This window comes from Cyprinus carpio, chromosome A9 (genome assembly GCF_018340385.1).
Source record: "Cyprinus carpio isolate SPL01 chromosome A9, ASM1834038v1, whole genome shotgun sequence".
Taxonomy (NCBI): Eukaryota; Metazoa; Chordata; class Actinopteri; order Cypriniformes; family Cyprinidae; genus Cyprinus; species Cyprinus carpio.
The window spans coordinates 5,761,365-5,776,626 of NC_056580.1; the positions used below are offsets into that span (position 1 = coordinate 5,761,365).

At 38.7% G+C, this 15,262-nt stretch overlaps 1 protein-coding gene across 3 annotated transcripts in view; it reads right to left on the reverse strand.

Annotated features, from left to right (window-relative positions):
• The window catches only part of LOC109082506 (interferon alpha/beta receptor 1a-like), a 24,158-nt gene extending 10,244 nt beyond the window's left edge, over positions 1-13,914 (reverse strand). Inside the window, exons 1-4 of one of the 3 annotated variants that reach the window (XM_042763264.1) lie at positions 13,764-13,914; positions 1,824-1,898; positions 972-1,095; positions 1-56 (exon numbers count right to left, since the gene is read on the reverse strand). The exon at positions 1-56 is cut by the window's left edge and continues 135 nt beyond it. In XM_042763264.1, the coding sequence (XP_042619198.1) occupies positions 1-56; positions 972-1,095; positions 1,824-1,898; positions 13,764-13,821 (313 nt within the window). In that variant the 5' untranslated portion in view covers positions 13,822-13,914. Of the gene's footprint in view, positions 57-971; positions 1,096-1,823; positions 1,902-13,763 lie in introns of all 3 variants that reach the window. The other 2 variants (XM_042763263.1, XM_042763265.1) reach the window with 2 other exon arrangements.
• Positions 13,915-15,262: the final 1,348 nt, after the last annotated feature.

A 15,262-nucleotide genomic window follows, 5' to 3' on the forward strand; every position in this document is an offset into this window, starting at 1 on the left:
CGACACACACCGTCGTCCAGTACTTCTCATGACGGGGCTTCCGGTAGAGACGCTCCCTGATGGAGGAACGCACAACGTGAGTGCACTTGATCTGTCCCTCTTTCATTTATGCTGATTTTCATTCATTCATTTCTGCATTACAGTAATACACACCATGGAGAACAGTGAGAATAAAAACTAAACATCTGGACAGATCACGATAACGAGACTTTTGGAGGAAAAGATTGTCAATATTACAGGGGTCATATGATGCGATTTCAATTTTTTCTTTCTCTTTGGAGTGTTGACTGTTCAAATGTGGAGTTTTGCGTTGTGTGTGTGTGTGTGTGTGAAAGAGAGAGAGAGAGATAAAGAGAGAGAGAGAGAGATAAAGAGAGAGAGAGAGGGTCACACAGTGGAGTCAGTGGTATTAACCGTCCATGGCTTGTACTGCAAACACATACGAGCTTCATCTCTGTGTCTGTCACGAGACTCTGTTCCTCTTTCAGCTTGAACTGATGGTAAAACTAAGGACATTATTAACTGTCTTTACATTTATTTTGAAAGATGAAGCTCGTGATTATGGAAAGGGGTGTTACATTTCCGACGAGTGCTTGCTGTGTTCGACCAATCACAATGCACTGGGTCAGTTGGCCAATCAGAGCAGACTGCGCTTGTCAGAAGGAGGGACTTTGAGGAAAATGATGTGTTTGAGAGGCGGGGCATAGAGGACCTACAGTAATGTATTTTAAAAATAATGTGTTTTTTGAACATTAAAGCATGTCAACATATTCTGTTACACCAAATAACACAAAATAATGATCTTTAAAAAAGCATCATATGAGCCCTTTAAAGAAAAATTATAGGCTAAATATAATTAATCTAAAATATAATTAATATAACATTATGCTAAATAAAACTGAGCAAATTCAGTCAAAAACCCAAAGCAGCATGGACACGGGTGATGGGAGCAAACAGACGAAGGCTCTTACGCTATATACTGCGCAGTGAAGGTGACGTTCTGGTGGACGGCGGTCTCATGAGGCCAGTCCCACCGCAGCACATAACGGGTGTTGAGCGAGTCCACGGTGCTGACGTTCTCAGGACACCTCAGATCTGCACACACATGTACTTACACCTTCATATGAGACACACATACACTGACAAACACTCACCTCTCCAGACTGATATCTGCACTCACAGTTACAGTCACATGCGCACGCAGCTGGCTCAGAACGAATCATGGCTCAGGTACATGTGAAGCGTAAGTGTGTTTGCAGGGTCGAGCATTATAACACAGACACAGGTGTGTCTGCTGAGCCATCAGTGCAATCAGCCGATCAGATCATTCATAGAAAGGCAGAGGAGTTTAAATCAAGCGCGACAGAGTGTGTCCGGAAATGTAACAAAAGCACATAACAGTTATGTTGTGGCCTTATTTATAATATTTCACAAATATAATTCTTAAAATATTTATTTCTTAAAAGCTTTAATCTCTGTATGTCTGTACGGTCAGCCCAGATCAAGTGATTAAGAGTGATTAAAGCCTGCAGGATCATGTGTACTTGACTTGGTTGAACCGCAGTGATCTGTGCTGCACAACACATTTAGATTTGAGCTCAGCGTCTCCGCTCAGGATGGTCAAACAGAAGCCTGTCTCTAGAGCACATCTGAAGAAACACGTTCATATAGAAACACTATTGTCTCGTACAGTCAGGCTGCCGAGATGTGTCCGTGTCCTGTCCGAGGGACTCTCTTAAACACAGCTGTTTGATATGAATGCTTTTCTGAAGGGAACCGACTGTCTTCAGATGAGTTTCGATGGCATTTTCATCTCATCTTACCTGTAAGCACAGCGCTGCTTTGATTACTGCCGTTACCGGGGAAACCACTATATTCTGCCGCTCCAACAGCGCCACCTGCTGACACAGAATGAATCTGCATTTACAATAAGCCCCGCTGCTGTTTTTGTTCAGACCAGTGCAGTTGTAAAAAGAAGTTAATGTGCCTTCTAAAAGTCTAAACAATTAAGACAGTAAGATATATATATATATATATATATATGTGTGTGTGTTTATGCTTTAATTTAATAGAATTTATACATTTCACTCATCTCTTTTCTTAAAAATGGTTTAAAGGCTGAAATGTGATGTTTAGCATCTTGCAAGACTTTTTGTTTTTGTGAAAACCTGTATCTGAACTGTAAATCATGCTTTTTACACTATATTAGAGATGGCACTATATTAGAGATAAGACTGCCGCCCCACTGGACCCCTCAATCTGACGATGCCTGTACACCACTGGATCAGAGCGCTGTCAATCACTGCCTGACTGTGGCATGTAACGGTTTCATTTGGAGCGCTCAGCATCATCAGATCAAAGGGCTCGGTCAACGCTCTTTTTTTACCATGCAATTCGGGCTGGCCAATAATTCGATAACGAATAGGGGTGTGACGAGACACTTATCCCACGAGACGAGACACGAGATTTTTAGACTTTTTTTTTTTTTTTTTAAGAAATCCTCAATGATGAAATATATAGGGAAAAATAATCTTTTATTCAACTGAAAAACATAAAATTTCTATTATATCTATATAATATAACATATCTATTATATACAGCATTAACCAACATGTAAACTAGAGCTGCACGATTCTGGATAAATTGAGAATCATGTTTTATTTTATATATAAATTGGAGATCACGATTATCTCATAATTCTGAAGAAAAAAAGATTAGAAAACTAAACAAAACAATTTACTAGTGGTTTTGACTAAATGTTCACTGCTTAAGTCATTAAAAAAATCTATTAATTTGAACAAAATTTAAAAACATAAAATAAATGGAGTCAGTGTCTCAATTCATAAAGACTTGTTTCACAGCTGGAATCTCCTGAATGAATGATTCAATGACAAATACTTTTTTTAAAAAGTGCTGCTGGAGGAAGAGTGTAAGCGTTACAATACATACACGTGTTAAGATACTTTCGTTTCAGGAATGAGATTGCGTGCGTGTTTGAATTGAGATCGCGATCTTTAAATGATTAATTATGCAGCTCTAATGTAAACTGCAAAGTGTTTTGCGAGGATATCGTCACGTTCTCGTACCACGAGATCTCGTCACAGCCTGAATAACGATAATTATTGCAATGTAATTTTACTCGATAATATGATATGAAGAGTTCGATAAATGTTCGATATAATGTGGAATGAAACAGCCTTAATAACATGAATCATACAGCAAGAACGCTGCTCTATCACAAATATAACACATATCATCACAAGAGTATGAAGGGTGGATTCTGACAGATCTAAGGCTTAGCAGGAGAAGGAGAAGGAGCAGTCGACCCTTCCGTCGCCGTCAGTCCGTGTCCATTTTTGAATGGGATTAAATGGGAGGGCAGACGACAGACCTGCGGCGACGTCACGGCGACGTCACTGTTGGAACCAATCATAGGCGGCGACGTGACGACGGCGTACGTAAGAAATTTATCAAAAATAGTACGTGTACTAAGTACGTCTGAACTAGGTACGTAGCCTTAGATGACGCCTGATATATACGTCGTCTCAATATACGTCGTCTTACACGAAATGTAAAATTTGCATTACAGTGGATGTATTTGTAACAGGTTATTACTGTTATTTAGATATTTCCCCAAAAGTGGTAATAGTGCATAATAATTACTGCATAATAGTCTTTTATGTTTGATAAATTCTGTTTAGCTGTTAAGTTGGTGTTGAAGTGAAGTAACTTACAACACATCAATGTTTAGTTTGTTTGGATGCTACAAAAAGTACGGAAACATAGAGGATATGCATGATTTCTGCTTGAATCACATTTCTTTCTTGTTTCCTTGTGATCTCGACATAAAAGAGTGTAATTTTAACAGAAATAAAGTTGTATTTATAATATATATTCATTAGACATTCGAGCTTTAACATTATATGGCATCGAGAACAAAGTCGTTCTAAGCAAACATGCTAAGGTTTATTAATTTATCATATTTGGGACGCTAAGGCTGTGATATTAATGTTGTCCACTAGATGACGCCATGGGATTGATTTTAACCCAAATATAAGAAGTTTTTATTCTTATGAATTGAAAAAAAACGAGAATGATTTACTTAATTTGGATAACTATGGTAAACTGACAGTATAGTTTATAATTACAGTACATAGAACTCTTTGAAATGTATATTTATCATTACATTTTCTTTACTTTTCTAGACCTCAAGACAAAACATCTCGATAGGATTAAATACAAAACCATATTTAATGTTTATTTGATTGACAAAAGTGCAAAAAAAATTTCAATGTTTTCACTGACTAAATAAACAGTAATCTGTAAATATAAGATATCTGTGACAGAAACACGTTTCACACTGTGTCACATCAACTTTCCTTTTAATTTCAATGTTCAATTGTTTGTAAATCGAGGATAATAATTGTTTCTTCTTCAGCTGCTCATCAGTCTGTGGTCATCATTGCCTGAATGTCCTTTTCATGATGGGTCATACATGTTCAATAAAGGAGACAGATCTGAACTGAACATTCACTCTGTCTACCGTGCTGCTGTAGCACATGCAGAATGAGAGCTGGCAGTGTCTTGGTCTAATAACCATGGACTCCACTCATGAAAGATGTTATCTTGATGGCAGTATGCGTCTCTGTACAATGCCAATATAATGCCTCCATGTCTGTGTACCCTCACACATTCCAGTTACCCATGCCTCTTGTTCTGATAAACCCACCATCCAATGAGAAATGTTAGCTTTTGCATCTATCACTGGTAAAAGTCTGGAAGACCCCATCTGTCTTTAATTTTTATATCTCCCTTATCTTACACACTCAGTTCAGTTCACTGAGCTCTCTTTTACCAAGCTAATGAACTGAATCAGGAGTGTTAAATAAGAGAGACATGCAAAATGTGCATAGCAGAGGGTCCACATGACCAGGACTAAGAACCAGGCCTAGGGATAAGCGATGAATGGAGTGCACCTGGCATGCATAATTAGCTCCAACCCTAGTCAAACACACCTGCATTTGCCAAACATTTGTCTTAATTAAATTTATTAAGCACATCAATATTTAGATTTTTAATTTAAAAAATCCTTTAGATTTTTTTTTATCCTCCAATGTGTGGATATTTCTTGTCGAAGTGAATTTCTCGCTATATCAGCATAGTTTGTGGCTAAACATTTTGTAAAGCCTGCATTTTTCTGAATTGTACCATTATCTGTTTCCAAAATTATTCATTGTGTTTCACTGTTATGTGGAACACATCTCTTGCAACTCAGTCAACAAACTCATCTGCAAAGTTCATCTGTTGACTTAAAGTGCAATGTTGAAAACATATTATATATATATATATATATAATAACGCCAACACAAGATTCCATCAATATAGATCTAAATATGCAAACTTGCTCAATCACTTGGGCTGCTGGCGCCCTCTGTAGGCATTTTTATAATACATATTGTACATACGTTTATTGTTTAGATAAACATTCCTTTATGTATTTTAAGTGTTCAGTGAAACCTTATGATTACTCGCTTTTAATGTTTTATTTAAACCAATTATTGCCTCGTCGTTACAGATATTTTAAGTCTACTTTTAAAGATTTACAGTTTAAGCAACTATTTCAAGTCTTTTCTGTATTACATAAAAAAAAATAATCAGTAGATTGCTCATTTAACAAAATAATCGTTAGTGACAGCCCAATTTAAAGTGTTTCAAAATGCACCTGAATTTTTAATACACTTCTTTAACAATTTTATTAAAATACCTGTTCATTACCTTCTCTTGACCAAAATTATTTAGCTCAATGGTTGATATGCACATTTTATGGTCGACATGACTCGGCAAACAGGACAACTGTGAGAACCATACCAGAGTGTTAAGTAAAATTATTAACTTAACCAATATATCAAAGGGAAAACCTCAGAATGGCACATATCAGAATAAATGTTTAATAATTAATGTGTGTGAATTTATGTTGATGTTATTGTGAAAATACAACTAATTTTCAGCTCTGTTGATGGTGTATAATTTGTAGTAAAATAATGTAAAACCAAAAAATTATTTAATTTAAATCTATTTGAGGTATTTGGTGTCACAGTCTGTGGAGGTGGCGTCTGTTGAGGCGGCGTACCCTTCTGACACGCAAAAGTACACGACTGTCGACTTCGGCAGGTAATCCTGTCACATTCCACTCGCCATACCGCGAGCACCAAACAGCGCTGAGAGATCCAGTGTGAAGCGCGTGAACTCAGCGACGAACACAAAGCACTCTGTGTTTAGAGCCAAACAGGAGAAACACTGTGTGCCCCGAGACAGAAGGCTGTTCAATCTACACATCATTTACCATGGATTTACTGTAGTAACACTCGCTGCACAAATCTGGGATATTCACACTGAATTGTATTACAGGAGCAATGGTTTATAATTGTAGTATGTATTAGTGATTGAGCTCTAGCATGTGTGCGTTTATAATGTTTTTAGACTACTGTTTTTCCTACAAATAGGCTACCTAAACCCATCCAGCTATAATTTTACCATGGTATTGAGGTGCTATATGTGTGATTTAACTGTGTTTATCAGGATTTAAATTAGGAATGCACTGAAAAAAAAATTCTTGGCCGAAGCCAAACAAAAACAAAACACTGGGCCGAAGGCATCTTTCCCCCGTGTAGGCCTATTTTGCCTTTTTTTTCACCATTACATTAATTAAATTGGCAAAATGTGCTTTTTACTGTCCTGTCCTTTCGTCCCGCTTTTCAAATAAAAAAATCAATTACAAAACAACAATTTAAAAATCTTTACTCAACACTGAACTTTTTTTTCTTTTACATTCTAGCAGAAATTATACCAACAAAGCACAATTTAACTTAATAAGTTAGTAAAATATTTTGTTTTTTCTTATTTGAATCAGGCATGTGTTTTTACTGCACAAATAAATGCAGCGCTGCTGAGCAGAAGAGAACTCTTTTAAAACATTAGAAAATATTACAGATCCCATTTTGAACACTATGTGTGAATGTTATAATAAATGTATTAATAGAGCTGTTGTAGGGTAATTATTATTATCATTATTGTCTTATTTTATTTTACAGAACAACAGTAATATTACAACTCTATCATTTATGAATGTTGATGGAGTTGTTGCTTTCTCTGCATTTATTTAGTCAGAAACCCGCAGGAAGAGCTCAGTGCTTCTTTTTGTTGACAGCATGCAGATTTACAAACGATTCTCATTATGAATTTGGGAAGATGTTTGTCACGAGTATCACATTGTCACATGCCTTTAAAAAATTCACATAAATGTTTCTGAGCAACTGCTGAGTAACAAGTTCAGCACAGTTTTCCCAGCGCTGTCAGAATACATGCAATTCCTGCATGCGTTAGAAAATATAACATTCTGCAGTTTATTTACTAATGGTCTGAGGTAACTTCTCGATTTGACTCATCATACAGTAACCTAACCCCAGCAGCAGCTTCCCCGGGTCCTAATGCCGCCCGGTAAAGACTTAAAACACACACACAACCAGATACTTGTGTTTCTGAACAAATAAAGCAGAAATGTAATAAAATCACAAGTCTGTTTAGATTTAAAGGTCAGAAGATGTAGCTCACATAAATAAAAAAAAAATAAAAATAAAAAAATCACAAACATGACACTTGTAAATTAATTTTATATATACATATTTATTCATTAATGTGTTTATATATTTAAATGAATTATGAGAACTTAAATACAAAGAGCTCTAAAAGAGTCAGAATTTTCACAACTCTTTTGCTCTAGGTCAGGGATAGGCAACGGTCCTGGAGGACCACTATCCTGCAGAGTTCAGCTTCACCTGCCTGTATCTATCTAGTGATCCCGAAAACACTGATTGCCTTGTTCAGGTGTGTTTAATTAGGGTTGGAGCTAAACTCTGCAGGACAGTGGCTCTCCAGGACCGTTGCCTATCCCTGCTGTAGACCATCAACAAATGTTAAATATTGAAAACTGAATAAATAAGCTCTCCATTGCTGTACGGTGTAAGCCAGAGTACGCTCTTCTGTGACAGCCGCGCTGCACGGATGCGCGGTTTTCTTTCAAACCAAAGTGTAAACACACGTAGAAGAAGTATCCTTGTGTTGGGGCTGACACAGAAGAGCGTACGCTGCCTGCGCTCAGCTCAGATTCTCTAACATGACCTACGCTGATGCAGAGACACAGAGGAGAGGACCATCCCTTTAATATCCTAATGATTTTTGGTATAAAAGAAAACTCCATCATTTTGACCCGTACAATGTTTCTTTGGCCTTTGCCCGCGAGAGAAAAGTGCTCGGTCTGCGGTGATTTCAGATTGTTCAAACGCAGCATCACTGACAGCGGAAACATGGGGACAGCGTGTTTGCTGTGCACAGACTGTGGCTGTCTGTGAGGATGAGAACAACGCTCTAGATAAAGAACTGCTGGTGTCCTTCTACAGAAGTGTGTTGAGGGTCTAAAGGCCAGCGCTTCAGAGGGTCAGTAACACAGCACAGAAGCTTAGAAAGACTTCATCTGTTTGAACGGTTGCCCTCGGGACCAAAGTACAGGACAATACAAGCCTAAACAAACATAGCCCACGGCTGCTGCAATACTAAATCAACACACTGTGCAATATTGGTATATATTAAACACTTCACAATAAATATGCAAAAATACAGATCACAGTGCAAACAAGAGAAGTCTCATGTCACGGTCGTTGTGAACACAAAGACTACACTGTTCATGTACAGCAGGGTAAGATCAATTCATCCACTAGTCTTTAATATGGAGAGGCACTGAAATGTAGGCCTCCGTTTGTGTGTTTTTGACTTAACTACACTGTGCATGATGTGAGGGACTCACTAACTTTAGCGTTAGCCAGTTTTAGCCAGAGATACCTTGCTGAAGCACATTAACGTTCTGCTGATGAAAAGAGTAACTTAATGAGAGTATGACGACCAGAAAATGAATGTTTTCGTCTTCATTGGGATTGGGGTGAATTTTGCTCTGTTTTGTTTGGGTTTAGGAATTAGAATAAAATTAATTCTATTGGCCATCCTCTCAGAATGCCTGAAATCAGTTCCAAACAGCACAGGCACATTGTTTATCTGTTTTTGAAGCATGAACGCCATCAAACCGATGAGAGCTTCAGATCGTCCAGTGTTTCTCTGTGGAGTTCTGCTCCCTGTGCAGCTGATACTCGACTGCCATTGGCTCGTCTGCGTTCCAGGGGCGGGGCTTACCGAAAGGTCACTTTCAAGGCTAGAACCATACTATTGCAGACAAATATGAAGCTGTTGAAGCTTTTCGTTTAAAACTGACACTTTCTGAACTCTGTCTTCAAGGGAGAAAGCTACTCTTTCCACATTTTCAACAGCAGATGCGAGAGGAGACTGGCAGAGCACTCCCAGCAGCCATCTGAGAGCTGTAACCTGTCGAGTGAATGGACTGCTGAGGCCAAACGCCTGCTTTCAACCCCAGACGACATCTCTGCAAGTCTCAGAGAGCCACACAAAGAGTCAGCTAGTGTGAGGGCCTTTTGGACGGAAGCTAAACTCAAGAACTCTCGATGTTCCCAGTGCATCTGTGAGTCATGGTTTGCTCTGATGACCAGTGTCACCTCTCTCACTGAAGAGTGAGTACGGGCTACACGTTCATCCCCTAACACCCAAGTAAGAACAACAGTAACTCTGATAGTCTAATAACTGAATCTGCAGGAGAAGAGATCCGGTCTGGAGAAACCAGACCAGTTGACTTGCATGATGGCACACAAGGAGAGCCAGATTCGCTTTCCCCCTTTCAACAGTTTTCTGTATCGGTACAAAATGTTCCGAATTTTTTGAATAAAACAGACTACTGAGAAAAAAAATGAGTATTTATATTATGACTATAAACAAAAGCAACAACAACAACAACAATAATAATAATAGCAGCAGAGCAAACATTGTGGTCGCTGGCCCTTGGCTTTGTGTTGTTGGCAGAATTTGGCCCTTGGTGAAAACGAACTGAGGAACCCTGTTCTGTTGCTAGGCCTGCACGATAATGTTTAAACTGATAATCACAATTATTTTGATTAAACGATTTTTCTATCCTGCTGAAAAAAAAAAAAAAACCCTGCTAAAAACAGCCTAAACTAAGCTGGTCTCCCAGTCTGACCAGCGATGGAAGTGGTCAAAACCAACCCCTCTAAACCAGCTCTGACCAGCAAAGACCAGTTTTTATGGTTTAAGGCTGGTTTGATCTGTTTGTTTATTCAGCAGGGGAATGCAATAACATGTCATGTGTCCTTTAACAATCCTCCACTGACCGTACACTGACTTCATTTAACCAGCTCTGATGATACTAACTCATGGTCAGGTTAGTGTTTTCTCATCTGTGTTCACATTATATTTTCTAAGAGACAATTAGTTCTCAAATGAGAAAAAGCCACTCAGACCTCACAGTAAATTTGCTCAAAGATCGTTAATACACACTGAAAACTAACATTGCCATGCCATTTTCAACACGAAAACTGGTAAAAACTGTAGAAACTCTTAATATAAATTACAACAATTCAGATTCATGTACATTTTTCCCCATTGTATTGTCACAGGTAGGAAAAGCAGATTTATTCCTCAAACACAATGGATCCATTACACAAACAGTACAAAAGGCTTGTGAAGAAACACACATTGTCTATATGACACCTTCATGTGAGCAGAATATCGCTGTGGAGAGATCACTAAACTCTTATCAGCGCTTGTTCCACCATCAGTGAGCGCACAGGGTTGCCAGATTGCACAAATTAAATAAAACACCCTAAAAATGAGCTTTTCCACCCCAAAGCAGCGTATGGGATTGACGAGCATTGAGAGCGGAACAGTGTGATTTTGACTGAAGCGGGGATTGTTTGAAAGTCTGATAATTCTGGTTTTGGCTCGCTCTCAGAGTGCTCCATTACCGCTCGATCACTAGCACAATTAATGCTGTAACTACAGCCGATCTAAACTAGTTCTGCCTACAGGGATTGTACTGCACACACACACACACAATATTGTCAACGCTGCCCTGTGATTTGATAAAAATACTTAGAGACAGAAAAGTTACAGTGAGAAAGTCTTTGTGTTTTGAAGTAATCAGAATCCACAGCTTCACTATTAGTAGAGAGACGCTGCACAGACAGACAGAACTAATTTACTCGTAATCACACTCTCACAAATGCATTCAAATAAATGTAACTTTACTGTGCTTCTCTGTATGTGATTTAATAACCGATAAAATAACTGATGAAAATGTAGCCTACTATTATTTCATCCTTCCAAACTAAATTTGCACTTCAAAAAGCTGCAGTGACAGATTTAACTTTTAATTCTGAAAACCTTTGAATCATTTAATGCACACTTAGCCTTCTTAAAGAAAAGAAAATATCATCATTAGGGCTGGGAGATATATGTAACGATATGATCAAGCGCATCTAGTCAGTAAATCTGGTTCCCTGACTAGCACTAAATCACCATCACCTAGAGCCGTAGATCACTGAGAAGCTACACAGTATGGTGTTCATTATCGAAGGAGATTCATCTGTGATGACGAACGCTACAGCTCTGTCTATTAAATGTGGCTCCATCTGAAAGCAGGTGATGGTGATTCATGTGTTCTTATCAGATCTGCTCAAGGGCTCTTTTATTCAGAGAAAACTGCACTGCATTTAACACACAGGCCTACATTTCTTGATCGAACCCATGATCCTGATGTGATTTGATAAATAATCAAAAGATAAACAAAGAAGGTTTTGTTGTTGTTGTTTAGAATTTTAAATGAGCTCAAAATATTAATAAGTAGCTCTATAAATCACTCACACTTTGAGAGAGTTAATGCATTAAAAAGAGGACAGCTCAACTCACATTAAACTCTTCATGCTTCAGTACAAAACAGTGCTGAACTTTGACAAACAGTGTCTTTTAAAATGTCATAATAGTGATTTTCTAATGTCTAATTATAAATCCAACAGCATAAGCTGAAAATAACTATATAAGTGAGTGGAAAGGGCAAGTGAACACATGAATCTTTGACACTCTTCTTCACTGACTTGCAGGATATCTTCTGTGATGTACTGTTAGTGCTGGGAGGGTTACTTGGAAATATAATAGTGTAACCTATCTAAAATGTAATTAGTAGTGTAACTATTTCACTTGCTTTATTAATGTAACAGATTCATTTGATTATGTTTCTAAATGTAAGATATTTTCAGCTGTTAGTCATTTTGAATCATTTAAAGCAGCAGGGTTAATCTTACAGCAGAACTCAACACTGATTACTATCACACTTTCTAACCCTTCATCACTTAAACTAAGATTATAATCCTTTCATCTTAAACCACAGCCACCACAGAATCAGACTTCAGCAGCTGTTTGACTTTGAGATCAGTCTGATTCTGGTTTAATACAGGTTTAAAATCATCATAAGAAAGAGTCTGATAGCTATGATGCTGTTTTTAATATCTAATGTTTCACAGCTATGACATACACATAAACCCAGATAGAGAATAAAACCGTTATTGAATAAGCATCTTATTCTGTACTGAACTCCTGAAACATTGGGGCCTCGTATTTAAGAGCTGTTAATGTAATTATGAAATCAATCAATCAAATCTGTGTGTGTGTGTGTGATAAAATCCTGTGTTATCGTTAAGATTTTCACACCTAACTGTAATTGAATTAGACTTCTTTCCTCAGTAACTGTGACAGACTGCACTCATGTTTGTTTAGTTCTGAAATTATGTCTTTCTGTCACATGTACACAGTTCCTCCCAGCAGAACACACACACACACACAGTTCCTCCCAGCAGAACACACACACACACAGTTCCTCCCAGCACTGGTGTTACTGAAGAACACACACACACACACACACACACACACACACACACACACACACACACACACACCACAGTTCCTCCCAGCAGAACACACACACACACACACACACACAGTTCCTCCCAGCAGAACACACACACACACACACACACACACACACACACACACACACACAGTTCCTCCCAGCAGAACACACACACACACACACACACACACACACACACACACACACACACAGTTCCTCCCAGCAGAACACACACACACACACACACACAGTTCCTCCCAGCAGAACACACACACACACACACACACACAGTTCCTCCCAGCAGAACACACACTCTTCTGTAGCTCTATACTCTCAGGTCTGGAACAGGACACAGCTTTACTGCAGCATGGGTTAACAACATTGGTTTGAAGAGTAGACAAGTTGTTTATTAATTTCTACCTATTATGGATAGTTATTCATCTCTTTGAGATTTGACATCTCGTCCATAAACCCTGAAATATATGTGTTCTAAGACCAGACTGTCTGTAATACCTTTAATCTGTGTGTATCTCCACACAGAGTCTCTCTTCTGTTCATGTTCAGTGGAAACCCCCCCACAGCTTCTATAACAGCAGCAGGTGCACACACACACTCACACACACACACACACACACACCACACACACACCACACACACACAACACACAACACACACACACACACACACAACACACACACACACACACACACAGACACACACACACACTCTCACACACACAACACACACACACACACACACACACACACACACCCACAGACACACAGACACACACACACACTCTCAGACATACACACACACACACACACACACACACACACACACACAGACACACACACACACACACACACACTCAGCAGTAACTCACCTGCGGACACTCCAGTCAGAAGCACGAGACACACTCCGAAGCAGCGAAACGCCGCCATGACCGCACAGCTGCGTCGAGAACACAGGAAGTGGAGCGGCAGTCACGCGGAAGTGATGTCCCGAAACTACAGCGAAGTCACAAGTCATGCCACTCATAGACATAAATACCAGACGCCTCATTGGTCGCTTTGAGCCGTTGCTATGATACGTCACCGCGTCCGCCATGTTTGTGCGGGCAAGACTGCATTAAAATGAATGGAAGTAAACGGGAGCTGCGGTTTATTCTGGATAAAAACATAACGTTCACATTTATCAACCGATTCCAGAGGTTTGTGATCTACATGCAGCTAAAAATAACTCTGCCTCCAGCTATTTAGTTAGGTTTGGAAAATTATTAATTTTCGTAAGAAATTGTGAAAGCTTGTTGATTTCGTTTATTTTTTCGGTTTACAATTCTGATGTTAATGAAGTATAACTGTGACATGTACATGTAATTCGATTGTACATTAAATGAAATTAAGTTTCATTGCTTTCTCTGTTCAACCCCAACATTTGATGTTTTCTTGTGCTTCAGAAGCTGTTTTTATACAGTCTGTGGTCAGAACACAGCTCCTTCTTTCAAATACTGGGAGAAAAGTATGAAGTATAACACACACACACACACACACACACACACACACACACACATAATAATAAAACTCCTCTGAATCGATCTCAGCTCCAGATACAGTGTTCAGTTCTATCTTTCTCAGAGGATAGAGGGGTTTAGTTGTGAAGACTAAAGACTAATTCTACACCGCTTCCCTCAAGATTGTCCTAGATTCTATTCAATTAATGAGTACAATCATGTAAACAATTTGACAATGCTTGACATTTTGCTCAACAATTACACACACCCAGGCAGAACACACTAATTCTGAAACAGTGGTTTATTTATTTATCTATGTGTGTTAACACATATGAATGTTTAGTGTGAGTGTGTACAACACCACGTCAAAGTGTAGTTATGATTATCACAGACCAGAATATGAGATGATCCCCCTCGAAAACACTGTCTATTAATCAAACTTAATAATCATTATTACAACATCAAGAGCAATCCCAGCAGGCACCGGACGTCAATATAACGTCAGATTGACGTTGGACCACTACGTCAGAAAGACGTTGCATTTTGGTTGAAAATGAAAATCTGGTTGACGTCATAACCAAATGTCAGTCTGACGTCCATCTCCAACGTTGATCAGACGTTGCATTTTGGTTGAAAATGAAAATCTGGTTGACGTCAGAACCAAACGTCAATCTGACGTCAATCTCAACGTTGGTAAGACGTTGCATTTTGGTTGAAAAATGAAAATCTGGTTGACGTCAGAACCAAACGTCATACTGACGTCAATCTCAAAGCGTTGGTAAGACGTTGCATTTTGGTTGAAAATGAAAATCTAGTTGACGTCATAACCAAACGTCAGACTGACGTCAATCTCCAACGTTGGTAAGACGTTG